The 12,410-nt window shown below is 42.5% G+C and overlaps 2 protein-coding genes across 2 annotated transcripts; one reads left to right on the top strand and one right to left on the bottom strand.

Annotated features, from left to right (window-relative positions):
* The first annotated feature begins 1,172 nt into the window (after nucleotides 1–1,172).
* LOC147901858 (pentatricopeptide repeat-containing protein At1g11290, chloroplastic-like) lies at nucleotides 1,173–3,176 on the top strand. The gene has a single exon (XM_087374384.1). The coding sequence runs from the start codon at nucleotides 1,173–1,175 to the stop codon at nucleotides 3,174–3,176; it is 2,004 nt and encodes a 667-aa protein (XP_087230510.1).
* Nucleotides 3,177–4,844: 1,668 nt separating this feature from the next.
* On the bottom strand, nucleotides 4,845–7,533 carry LOC147901857 (putative pectate lyase 21). Its single transcript, XM_087374644.1, has 5 exons — nucleotides 6,660–7,533; nucleotides 6,144–6,495; nucleotides 5,750–5,960; nucleotides 5,483–5,551; nucleotides 4,845–5,393 (listed from the first exon to the last, which is right to left on the bottom strand). Exons 1-5 carry the CDS (start codon nucleotides 6,934–6,936, stop codon nucleotides 5,172–5,174), a joined length of 1,131 nt encoding a protein of 376 aa, XP_087230770.1. The 5' UTR covers nucleotides 6,937–7,533; the 3' UTR covers nucleotides 4,845–5,171.
* Between the last annotated feature and the right edge of the window lie 4,877 nt (nucleotides 7,534–12,410).

Genomic DNA, 12,410 nt, shown 5'->3' with positions numbered 1-12,410 from the left:
TGTATGGCTTAGTTGCATTGCAAAGTACTTATATTGGGGTACTTAAAGATTTTAGGAAATACATGTAGTTGAAGAAAAGTAGAAAAAGCACAAGATAATTTAGTCTATTTCCTAATAACCTAATAAAAAAGAAGACATCTACTTATCATGTAAGTTCATTCATTCACCAAAAGTTATTAAATTGAGGTCCAATTTATTTTCCCATACTTTAAAGAGATCCCACATTTTATCCTATTTTATTCGAAATGAATAACTTCATCTTGGCAAAGCTAGTAGCAAATATGCCTTACAATCTAGCACTTGGTCATTGTGTTTGCATCATGGCAAAGCTAGTAGCAAATATGCCTTTAGGATTTACCCACTAACTTTTTTTTTGTGGGAATTACCCACTAACCCCATTAGCACAAGTGCAATGAAATACGGTTCCATCTTAATTCGAGTGTTTACAACCCCTTCATGTAGATGTACATCTTTAATCCTGGCAGAAATTGGAGAAGAACTGTTGAGGAGCAGAACAGGAGAAAACAGCAGAAAAGACACTGGGAAAAATTGGAGCAAGAGTGTTGACAAGAAGAAGAGCCGGAAGGAAACCCTTAGAGAAGAAAAGCAGAAAAGACTCTCTGCACAGCCAAAACGGAAGAATTCGAAATCTTATAAGCTCAGAGAAGGAGAGAATAGCAGAAAAGACTCTGGGAAAGATTGAGCAAGAGTATTGACAAGAAGAAGAGCAGGAATAGAGAAGACGAGCAGAAAAGCAGAAACACACTCTGCACAGCAAAATGGCTGTTGGGGTAGCAAGAGGGCGAGGGGTTGGAGCAGGAGTAGAGGATGCAGACGCAGATGAAGATGACGAAGCAGCACAGGCCTCAGAGAGACGATGAAGACCTGAGACTTTCTCTTGGTGACAGCTCCACCTTGTTGCTTCTGAGCTCGTTCTTTGTTGCTTGCTTATGGGCTCATGGTTGAGGCTCCCCCCTTGCTGCAATTCCTTCGGTACATGCAGAGCCGGACATGCTGTCCACAAGGGCCTGCCTCAGCTGAAGGAGGCCCCAAACATTCGCTCTCGATCGGAGGAAACTTCTAACAAAGTTGCATTGGTGAAAAACAACAATTTGATCCACATGTATGTGAAGCGCGGGAGAATGCTGGATGCTTGCGGTGTGTTTGATACCATGCCTAATCGCGATGTGGTCTCATGGAACATTATGATCCTGGGGTATGCCAAGCATGAAAAGGGCGCGTGCGCCTTGGAGCTGTATGCACGGATGCACCAGGAAGGTGTCCACCCGAATGATCGAACCTTTGTTAGCGCATTGACGGCTTGCAGTAGCCTGGCAGCACTGGAAGAGGGCAACCCAGTTGTCTGGAAAGCAGCATGCCTTGCGAAAGGTAGAGCCATCCACTCTCAAGCAGCAAAGAGTGGATTTGAAACTAATGTGTTTGTCGGAACGACGTTGGTGAATATGTACACGAAATGTGAGAGCATGGAGGATGCACGGCGTGTCTTTGACGAATTGCCTCACCGTAACGTCGTTACATGGACGGCCATGATCTTGGGGTATGCTGATCAAGAAGAAAGTTCCCTGGCCATAGAATTGTATGTACGCATGCACCAAGAAGGCGTCCAACCCTGTGAACGAACCATTGTAGGAGCTTTGAAGGCTTGCAATAGCCTGACAGCCCCAGGAGAGGATAAAGAAGTTGGTGGGAAATTTTGGAAAACAGAATGCCTGGAGAGAGTTAGAAGCATTCACTCCCAAGTAGTAAATAATGGTTTTGAGTCAGATGTATTTTTGGAAACCACCTTGGTGGATACATATGCGAAATATGACAGCCTGGAGGATGCACGGCGAGTCTTTGACGCATCACCTCATCGTGATGTGGTTTCCTGGAATGCTATGATCCTCGGGTATGCACAACAGGAAAAGGGTGAACAGGCTTTGGAGTTGTATGCGCAGATGCACCTGGATGGTGTCCGACCTTGTAGACGAACTTTTGTTGGTGCCTTGAAGGCGTGCAGTAGCTTGGCAGCACTCAACCAGGGCAAGCATGTTGACAGGAACTTTGAGAAAACAAGATTTCCAGAGAAAGGCAAAGCCATCCATTTTCAAACAATTAAGAGCGGATTTGAGTCAAATGAATTTGTAGGAAACACCTTGGTGGATATGTATGTCAAATGTGGCAGCCTGGAAGACGCGCGGAGTGTCTTTGACACTTTGCTTCACCGAGATGCGATTTCCTGGAATGCTATGATCCTGGGTTATGCCAAGCAAGAAGAAAGCAAGGAGGCTTTTAGACTTTATGCACAAATGCAAGAGCAAGGCTTTTCACCAAATAGCTTTACCTTTGTGGCCATCCTGAAAGCCTGTGCCAATACAGCAGCCCTAGAAACTGCAAAGGAACTTCATTCTCAAATAAGCAGGGATGGTTTTGCAACCACAACCCCTGTGGCAGTAAGTCTTATTGACATTTATGCTAAATGTGGTAGTATGGTAGATGCCCAACTGTTGTTTGATGCCTTGCCAGCAAGGGATGTTGTACCATGGAATGCATTAATTTCAGGATACTCCCGTCAGGGAGCGAGTGACCTTGTGTTCCATTTCTTTGAGAGAATGAGGCAGGAGGATATACTGCCAGATGAGGTCACATTTCTTAGTGTTTTGACTGTTTGCAGTCATGCAGGTCTAGTTGACAAGAGCCAGAATTACTTTCTGGCTATGAGCGAACATTATGGCATTATCCCAACAATTGATCACTGTGCTTGCATGGTTGATCTCCTTAGCCGGGCAGGCCAACTGTTTGAGGCAGTGATGATGATCGAGAAGATGCCTTTCCAACCCAACATTGATGTATGGTTGACCCTGTTGGGTGCTTGTGTGAAGTGGAAGGATGTAGATGTTGGAAGGCATGCCTTTGAACAATTGGTGAGATTAGATAAAAAAGTTCCTGCAGCATATGTTCTGATGGCAAACATATATGTGGATGCTGGCATGCATGAGGATTGTGATAAGATTGAGGTAATGATGGGGAATGCTGAAGCATGGAACAATTTAGGAAAGAGCTGTTGGGCTGACATTTGCATAAGGTTGGGCGGACCTTATTTGAATTGGCTGCCGCTGGAAGTATCTGATAATGGAAAAGACAAAGCACTGTGTGAACTGGTTGGTACACTTTAGAGAGGACACCCATGCTCGTAAAAATATTTGCAGGCATGTGATGCTTGTCACAAGGCCAGTGCTATTAGCAAAATGTTTTTCTGTGATTACCATGTGTCCTTGGACCATTGGTAGACAACCCTCCATAGCATGCGCATCTCCTGTGGGTCTGCCCCAGCAGTGGAGTTCCCTGTGCCGAGGACAGCTGTGCACTGGGCCATTGGTAGATGACCCTCCTTAGTATGCTCATCTCCTGTGGACTGCCCCGGCAATGGAGTTCCCTGTGCTGAGGACAGCTGTGCACTGGGCCATGACGGTTTTTTTTGGAAAGACAAATTTTAATGGAGTTTTGATATGGCAAACAGTTCTGTGCAGGACTTGGTCACGTGATTTTGGCAAGACAGGTGACTATATTTTTGGCTGGCTGGAGCCTTGTATTTTAGTGGACTAGATATCTACTAAGCTCAAAAATCAGACATTGTATGGAGCTCTCAACCTCGCAGGAGCAGCATGTGCCAATTGTTGCATCAAGATGTGATTTCCTGGAATGCTATGATCCTGGGGTATGGCTATGAATGAACATTATGACATTATCCCAACCATTGATCACTGGGCCTGCATGGTTGATCTCCTCGATCAGGCACCGAAACTGACTGAGGCACTGGCGATGGTGGAGAAGGTGCATGTCCAACCCAATGTCAATGTACTGTCGAACTTGTTGTGTGGTTGTGAGAAGTGGAAGATTGTAGGGATAGGAACTCATGCTTTGGAATTTGGTGAGAGTAGATAAAAATTGTGCGAGGATTGTGATAAGACTGAGGTCATGAGAAAAAATATTAAAGCATGGAAGAATTCAGACGCGAGCTGTGGGGCTTACATAATAGTTGGCAGACCTTAAGGGATATCTGCCAGAATTTAATCGGATGCCACTGAAGTATGTGACAATAAAGCACTGTGTGAGCAGTGGCGTATTGCATGCACCCTGAATGATACATCTGAGAGGACACCCAAAATATTATATGCAGAGATGGGAATTGGACTCATAATTTCTAAACGTACCATTGGTAGACATCCCTCTATAGCATGCTCATCTCCTGTCAGTCCTCCCCCCCATCAACAGAGTTGCATCCTCTGTACACTGGGCCATAGCAGTTAACATTGCAGATTTGTGGGTGCAAGAATCAGTCGATTCATTGTGGCACTATGGTTGACAGTATATTTTCACATTTGAAGGCTGGCGTCCTGTATTTTAGTGCACTCAGAAATTAGAAATTTTCTGGAGCTATTGAGATCGATCAAAGGAAATTTTAATTTGTTTATGTCAACCATTCTGTCTTTTCTGTTGCAAGATCAAATATAATCGAGTCTTATGAAAGTATATATTACTGTTGAAATCTCCCGACTGCTGAATTCTGGGTAAAAGCTTTAAAGTCCCACATCATAGTCATACCAAGTCAGACACCTGTTACATTTGGTTCTAACTACAGCTCATATCTTTCAATCCACCATTTGCAATCTTCACATGCACAGAAAGGAAAACATTAATATTTGTAACGTTATGTGACGCAGAGGCTTTGTTAACCAATTCGCACAAGATCCTTCATGTTAATGACTAATCAGAAAACATTTGCTTCACTTTCTCAACTGAAAACACAGTAAATTATGGATTCTCAATGATAATGTTTTTCGAGTTACAGATAAGCCAGCTTCCTTCAAATGTATTCAGTAATATACATCTGAACAAGTTCAACATGTGCATACGTACAATGGATTGTTTTTTAAGAATATTTCATTCAGACGAAATATCCTTTGAAAATTTCCAATTAGGTAGAAATCAGAATTGAAATTGAGGAGGTACCAAGTCTTGTAGGGTTTACCATTCATGTTAACAAAGCTTTTTAGGGATCAACCAACAAGATCACCAAGAGCCATGTTTTTTGCCCTGCTCATCTTAATCCAGCATTAACTCCATGTATTTGCTTTATCAAACTCAGCACGACTCTCAATTGGGCCTGCTCAACACTCTTGAATTGGAGGACTGGGAATGTTTTGCCAGCCAACTGAGGAACGAATCAGTGTCACCAAGTCTGGGGTCACAGAAGCCACAGTACATGACAAATAACAGGATTCTGGTCTGAACACCTGCTCTGAATTCTTAGGAACCCCTAGTGCACCGTTTAGGAAGACGTCACCTTCAGAGCAGATGCTGCCGGACTCTGCCACCTCTTTGTCACTTGCCTGTGCATTGCACAAATGTTACTTTTCTATAAGATATAATAAAAGGCCTAATCTTTCTTTTCATCAAACATAACTGAAGCTCCTGTTACCTTCTCTGTGTAGTACTCGAATGCCTTTTTACTTTTGCCCGCTTCATATATATTGCATTGAGAAAAGATCTGCAAAACAAGTATGATGATTGCGAAAAGGCCATGAGCCAAATTGGGTTCACAAACAATCAGTCAACTTTCTCCTAATTTTTCACGAGAATCAATATGGACACCTTTGTTAAGACGGTATTCTGGCTATCGGATTGCCAAATGTGACTAGGAGTTTAGCATAAGTTGCAAAACGCCTACCAGGAAGTCCTAAATTACCTGGGCTTCCACACTAGCACAGACTCCATAAAGACCCCAATCCCGGGTATAATTGTTGTAGAGATGCACTTTCCCAAACCGCAGACGTGGGTGTCTCTGACGAGTGCCGTCAAAGAAACAATGGTGGATGGTCACTCTGATACAGCGATCACCAATATGATTTGGGTCTGCTCCTATTAGCATAGTCTTATCGTGATTGAAAAAGTGGCACCTGCAAAAAAGGTAGGCAAAGTCACTGAGGTGTTTTGGAACCAAATCCCCCTAAAGCAGATATCTTTTTCAAGTCACTAAGACCCCAATCCAGCAATTATCCTGAGGCAGATATCCCTGTACTATGAAGGACCTCATATACCCACAACGGCTTCTCTTCTTTCAGAATCCTGTCTGTGCTCACCTGGAGACTGTGATGTCAGTGCACTGTCTAGTAATGTCAATCAGTCCATCATCATAGTCCGAGAGAGTGCAACGATCTATCCATATGTGCCTGGAATTAGGTTTCAACTGAATGCCGTCGACGTCGTGACCTCGGCCACCTTCAAACTCCAGGTTGCAGATGATGACATGCTCACACTCTGGCAGTTGAAGTCCGTTGCCGACAAGCTTCACTCTGCGCCCTCGCCCATCGATGGTTTTGTATGACTGGACTTTGATCGGTGCTGAAAGTCTTATAACTCCAGAGACGTCGAACACGATCCACAATGGCTTTTTCGACTTGCAAGCCACTCTTAGGCTGCCTTCACCATCCTCTGCGAGATGGCAAACATCATATACTATCTGCACACAATTTGCCTTCGTTTTGTGTAGTGGAGGCACAGAGAGCGAGACTCAAACCAATAGGAAAAGAACAGGCGCCTACAGGCAAGCAAACCCAAAAACGTCAGAAGGTGGGAAACATTATATCACTACCCACCATTCAAGGTTGTGACATGATACATTTCACCGTTAAGGCCTCCGATGGCCTCCCGACCGAACCCCTCAGCCTGCCCAGAAAGAGCTCGCAGATGCGAATCGACATGTGAGTAAGGCAATCGGTGTTTTGGAAGCTGCGGAGGGGGTTGCAGTAGTGGCGGCGGTTCCTGCTGCTGCTGCCTCCTGGGAGCCAATTTGCGAGGAAGCTGAAAGCAGCGATTCAACCACTTTTTCATGCTCTGAGATGCGATACGAGCTTCGCGCTCCGGTGTTGTCATCTGCTTCAGCTTCCGAGCTGATCGTCGTCCTGATGGACTGCTGCAGCGTACTCTACAATCAAGGGTCTGGATCTTCAAAAATGGGAAGAGAATCGCACGCAATTCCAGCTATTGCTTTACCAACAGGCTACCATAGCCTTGCTTAAGGAGAGCGGGAAACGGTGTAGTTTGTCGATATATCGTTTTGCGTCTTCTTCCCTAACTTCTCGGAAATGTATTGCTTCTACGTATATATGAGATTCTCCCCGGACTGCTGTGAGCTCACACTTCCAAGCAACGGATCTCCGATTCGGGACTTGCAAACAATGCATCCACATTCCAGAATCCACATCTTCTCTGCCGATTGTAGCTACCTTTCTTCTCCGAGACGCTTGCTTACGTTTGCTCGACGTTTGCCGATCACGCCCGCGAGGCAAGGCACATCACGAATTTGCTGCCGCCATCAGGGCGATCAGAGCAGCTTCATTCCGTTGGTCTCTCAGAGGACTCGACTGAAATGAAGAATGCAAGCTCATCAGAACTTTGTGATTCAAAAACGGGTTGGCAATAACGCATCAAACTCCATTCAGCCATGAACGAGTACGGAAACTGGGTTTAAAAGCACTTAAGCCGAGGCCTTGGACCCCCCCCCCCCACAGAGGGGCAAATAGAATTGCCGACCCCAAAGGACAAATAGAATTGGAGAATTGCCATCACATGTGGTGGTTCACCTCCAAGTGGGGAAATAGAATTGGAGGATTCCCGCGAGATGTTTGTGGTTCACATCACCCCCCCATGGTCATCCCAGTTCTACCATCCTTTGATTCGTGTAGCAGTCATCATGTAACAGCTGGAGGACTTGGCCTTGGAGTCGGTGGCCTACATGGGCCTGCTTTGTTTTTAGGCCCGTCTCCCTCCCGTTGGGCCCACTCGGATAGCAGCCCTTCACACCACCCTTTGGAGCATGGCGGACAAGTGGTGTAAACCCAGCCTTACGGCCTTTCTTTTCAGTCACAAAGATGTAGTGAGATTCTGCTCGAGCAACAGCAACTCCAGCTATTTGGACTTTCACCCACCTGAGCTTTCGCTTCTCTCGGGAAAAAAAGATGCTACCTAACAACACTAGCCAGGCCCCTTGTAGTTGGCCGTGCATGCATGCGCGTGCGCATGTGTATACATACTCATAGTGTAAATTCATTAAGCCTCCTTATTGACCACTCTTGATTCATTGAAGCCTCTTCAAACCAGCACATAAAATGAACAAAGGAAATAAAATAGTTTATTAAGCCTCCTTATTTAACCCACTCTAAATTCATTGAATCCTCTTCAAACCAACAAATAAAATGAATAAAGAAAATAAAATAGTTTGCTACATTTCTCATAGTGATGTGTAGTTTAGGTGTAGACTAGCACATCATTAGAGGAGATCGAATGCCACTAAAGCAAGTGATGCTTGCCAAAAACATATAATTAATGCCTAAAAGAGTCAGTCCCCTTAAATCTATCATTAATTTCCTCACTCATACATTTGATCCCACCTCATTATTGATTCCACTTGTAGAGTGAACTTTTCTTTTGGATTTAGGTAAATTTCACTTATTTGCAATTCCTATGCCACCCTTGTAAAGCCACTTTGTTGACCACTTTGAAATTATCTCTTGCACATACATTAGCCTTGTAAAGCCTTGACTATTTCCTACACATTGTTGTCATTATCTCATTACGGGTTTTTATATTTAACATTCAATGACCCCATCATGGCTCATATCATACATTTACTAAGAACCCATGTTATACCCGTGTAGGTTGGGTAAGAGTTTGTTTTGAGAGGTAGCATTATAAAGTGGCAAGTCAAGCATAGCCCCATAGATGTACCTCATAGTTCTTATCTTTCATCTCATGGTTAGGTCCTTATTTCTGCATTCAATAGCCTTCCATAGTGAATCATCTTAGTGTTCTTCATGGATGGCTAAATACACTTGATGCAAGATGGGTTAGCCTCTACCATAGGGCCCTATATAGTCTCTAGCATGGAGGCATTCACATTTTGATGATATTGTAATCACGGATCCAGATGAAATCCATGAGTGGAGAGAGCAACTACTTCATCCTTTTGTTTCCAAAGCAACATACAATTATAATTCACAGCTCATAGGTCTTGATAAAAAGAAAATAGATCCTACTATCTCATATGAATGTGGTTTGAGTTCAACAGATTCGTCACATGTGCATGGATCAACAGAGTACACTTTTTGATCATGCAAACTTGTAGATAGGCCCTCGACATGAGCACCTTTCATCTCCATCAGACAATAACCTGTAGGAGCTGATTTAGATTGAAAACAATCAATAGAAATAGAGAAACAATTAGGCTAAATTGAAGGATTGTACAGAATGGAGCTATCTGTGTCAAGCATTGACCTTGAATTAAAGAAAAGCCACAACAAGATAGATAACAAGGGCATCCATAGGGGCAGCAAACATGAGCAAAAAACGAGATAATTCATCTAAAGACTTAAATATTTTTGACTTGTTTTATGAGGAAGTTACAAAGTGTTCTTAAATAGAGGGGCCTTGTCTTGTTAGGAAGAAGAGCCAAGAACTGTTTTATTGAAAGTTCCAAGAACAACCATGCCTTGGAGCAAAGGCGCCCTCAACAACCCACAAAAATGGTAATCTGTTCTAAAATTGAGTTGATGCACACTCTACACAAAAATGCTCAGTGATTTGATGCATAAAATCATGCCTCTTAAAATGATGTAAAAAGGCTAGGTCTAAAAAAAAGGAGCAAATAAAAATTGGAGGGACCTATGAATTAGTTGAGAAAATGCCTGAAACTTAAAAAGCAAGTTGAAGTCAGTCCTTAGTAGCTCCAAAACATTAACAAGCTTGACCATTAAAGATAAAATCTGCTCCCAATAGATTGACAATGAGTGTACAAATTGTGAGCATGGAAGTAGATAAAATTGAGCTAGGCAATGCTGCTCTGATACTGAATGGTTTAAAAAATGGTGAACACACATAGAAACAATCGCATTTGAGGAATATGTGCTAAAATGAGGATATATATGCTCTACAATGATACCCTAACCCTACTACTAGCCTAGGGGGAAGACCTCCTCTCTAGAGGGATAAAGTGACCCAAGGATAGGTTCACACCACACCACTCATAATCTAACACATCCTATCTGGAGGGATAAAGTGACTCTAGGATAGGTTCACACAACACCACTCATAATCTAGCACATCGCAAAGTTAGTTGACAAGCTAAAACTAAAGTTGCAGGACACTAATATTGTAAAGAATGTGTTGAAAGCTATCAAGGAGAGCGGGCCTTCCAAAACCAACCACTAAGCCAAAGTAATGGATAAGGTGTGGGCCTCTTTTGAATGCAAGATTCCTCCATAAAAGCAACTCAACTGATGTCTACTAGCTTCAAAATGGCAAGGACAATGTGATTTTGTAGGGTCAGTTGTGTTTTTTCTCTCCATGATCACAAGGAAAAAGAAGGTTGATAAGAGATTCTACCAAGGGATTGTTGTGCCAAGATTAATACATGTTTTGGCATGTGATGTAGTAGTGGATCGCAATCAAATCCAAGTTGTCAAAATGGAAGGATATTGACAATAGATGCCCACTCTACTATTCAACAAGGGAAGATGTCTAGCATTTATGTTGGAGATGCCTAAAGTTAGACCTATATAGAATAAAGTTGTTGCTTGGAAGTGCCAACCAGGCATCACAACTAGATTCTCCACTCAAAGAAAATAGAATATTGTCATTGGGAAGGTTGCTAGTATGTCTACATGGCAATAACTAAGCCATACATAAAAGGAGTTGTGATTTGGTAAATGTGGAAGGCCAAGAACATCACCTTTGACCAAGGGGCCTCTAGAGTACATGCTAGACCTATCATCACCAACTTTGTAGTTGAGTACATCAAAGATCTAATTGGATGACCCAAGAGTACTAGGGTTAAATGTGGTGTTGGTGGTAGTGGCTGGCCACCTCGTCAATCATAGCAAAATAAAGGTCATGACACTCATCTTTCAACTAACGATTTTATTTTGCTTATCACAAGCTAACCTTCCTTGTTGTCCTTCGAGATAAGTCGATAATCAACAAATTTGTCTACAAGGACAATATTGCCTTTGGAGTCTCTTCTAGGGTAGTTCAAAAAACTGTCATACTGTTAAAACTTTATTTTAATGTCTTTCTCACCTATGTTTCTAATGTTGAGCTCTTAGAGTAGGATGAAAGCATACTTCAGTCTCTTTAAAGAGGCTGCACATGGGTTCATCTTGTTTGAGTAAAAAATGCATCTTACATTCCATGAGACCATGTACCAATCCAGTTTACCAAAAGACATTTTTGCATATTACATGTGCTAGAATGGTACTAGCTACCACCAATTTGTTTGTGAAAGATGGACATTAATCTTGGGAAGTTTCCCAAGTCCATATATCAACCTTAAAAAAAGAAAAAGAAAAAGGCAAAAGAGTTTGACCACATGCATAGTCGCACATACAATGAACTAGTGTTTGAGAGGCTTGGTCAAATGGCCTTTTCAACAAAGATGGCATTCTGGTCCGTCATTGATTTCAATGGAAGGGCCTTGAGTTGATGTTGCCAATGAAGGGCCAAAAGTGTCCTCCATTCTCACTCTATCTCTCCTATTTTGCCTTTCTTGCAAACTTAAAAGTGTAAGTTTTGCCTCTGTTGAGTGTATACATATGAACCACATTGTAGGTGAGATTGTAATTATAGCAAGTGAGACTTTCATGTAAACTGTGAGCTATCGCTTTGTCTCCTAGAGTCAAACTTTAAATGCATTGCAAATATGTAGGGATGGTAGCCAAAGGAATCGACACATGGGAACAAGAAAGGCCTTTGGAATCATTGTTGTCTACACAGAAGTCACATTTCAGTTGAGAGTGGAGATGTTGCTCTCAAAATACCCACACACGTGGCTGTGATCTAAAGCTTCATATTGAAGACTACTAGTCACTAGACCATAACCCTCCAAGACAGTCAAGATTTGGGGATTTTCAATTGAGCACCTAGTTGAGGTAAACTATCTCAAACAATCACTTGGAAAAGATGACCATGTTTTTGACACATGGCACCTCTTTAACACATGATGCCACATGTTGGTGCATGTGTACTTTTACCTCTTCAAGTGATTTATTAAAGAAAGGCAATTGTTTTGCCATTCTACCTAGATATTTTCTTTACACATAATTAGATTTAACGTTGGTTAGAGTTGTTGACAACTCTAGTTTTTAAGATTCTTCCTCAACATTTGAACTTCAAATTCAAAAGCCAAGCCTCACCAAGCCTCGCCTTAGAAGAGTCAAAGGATTTAAGGCTCAAAATATTAAAAGCTCAACAAAACAACTAAAGGCTAGCCTCACCAAGCATCGTGTAAGAGGCCAAGAGTTATTGTAATTCAAATAAAAGGAAGGTTGATTGGACACTTAAGTTTACAAGTTGTC

This window comes from Dipteris shenzhenensis, chromosome 5 (assembly GCF_047967505.1).
Source record: "Dipteris shenzhenensis isolate YYH24624 ecotype China chromosome 5, Dip_SZ_1.0, whole genome shotgun sequence".
In the NCBI taxonomy this organism is placed as follows: domain Eukaryota; kingdom Viridiplantae; phylum Streptophyta; class Polypodiopsida; order Gleicheniales; family Dipteridaceae; genus Dipteris; species Dipteris shenzhenensis.
Note: the sequence above shows the minus strand (reverse complement) of the source record. Positions and strands in the feature narration are given on the sequence as shown.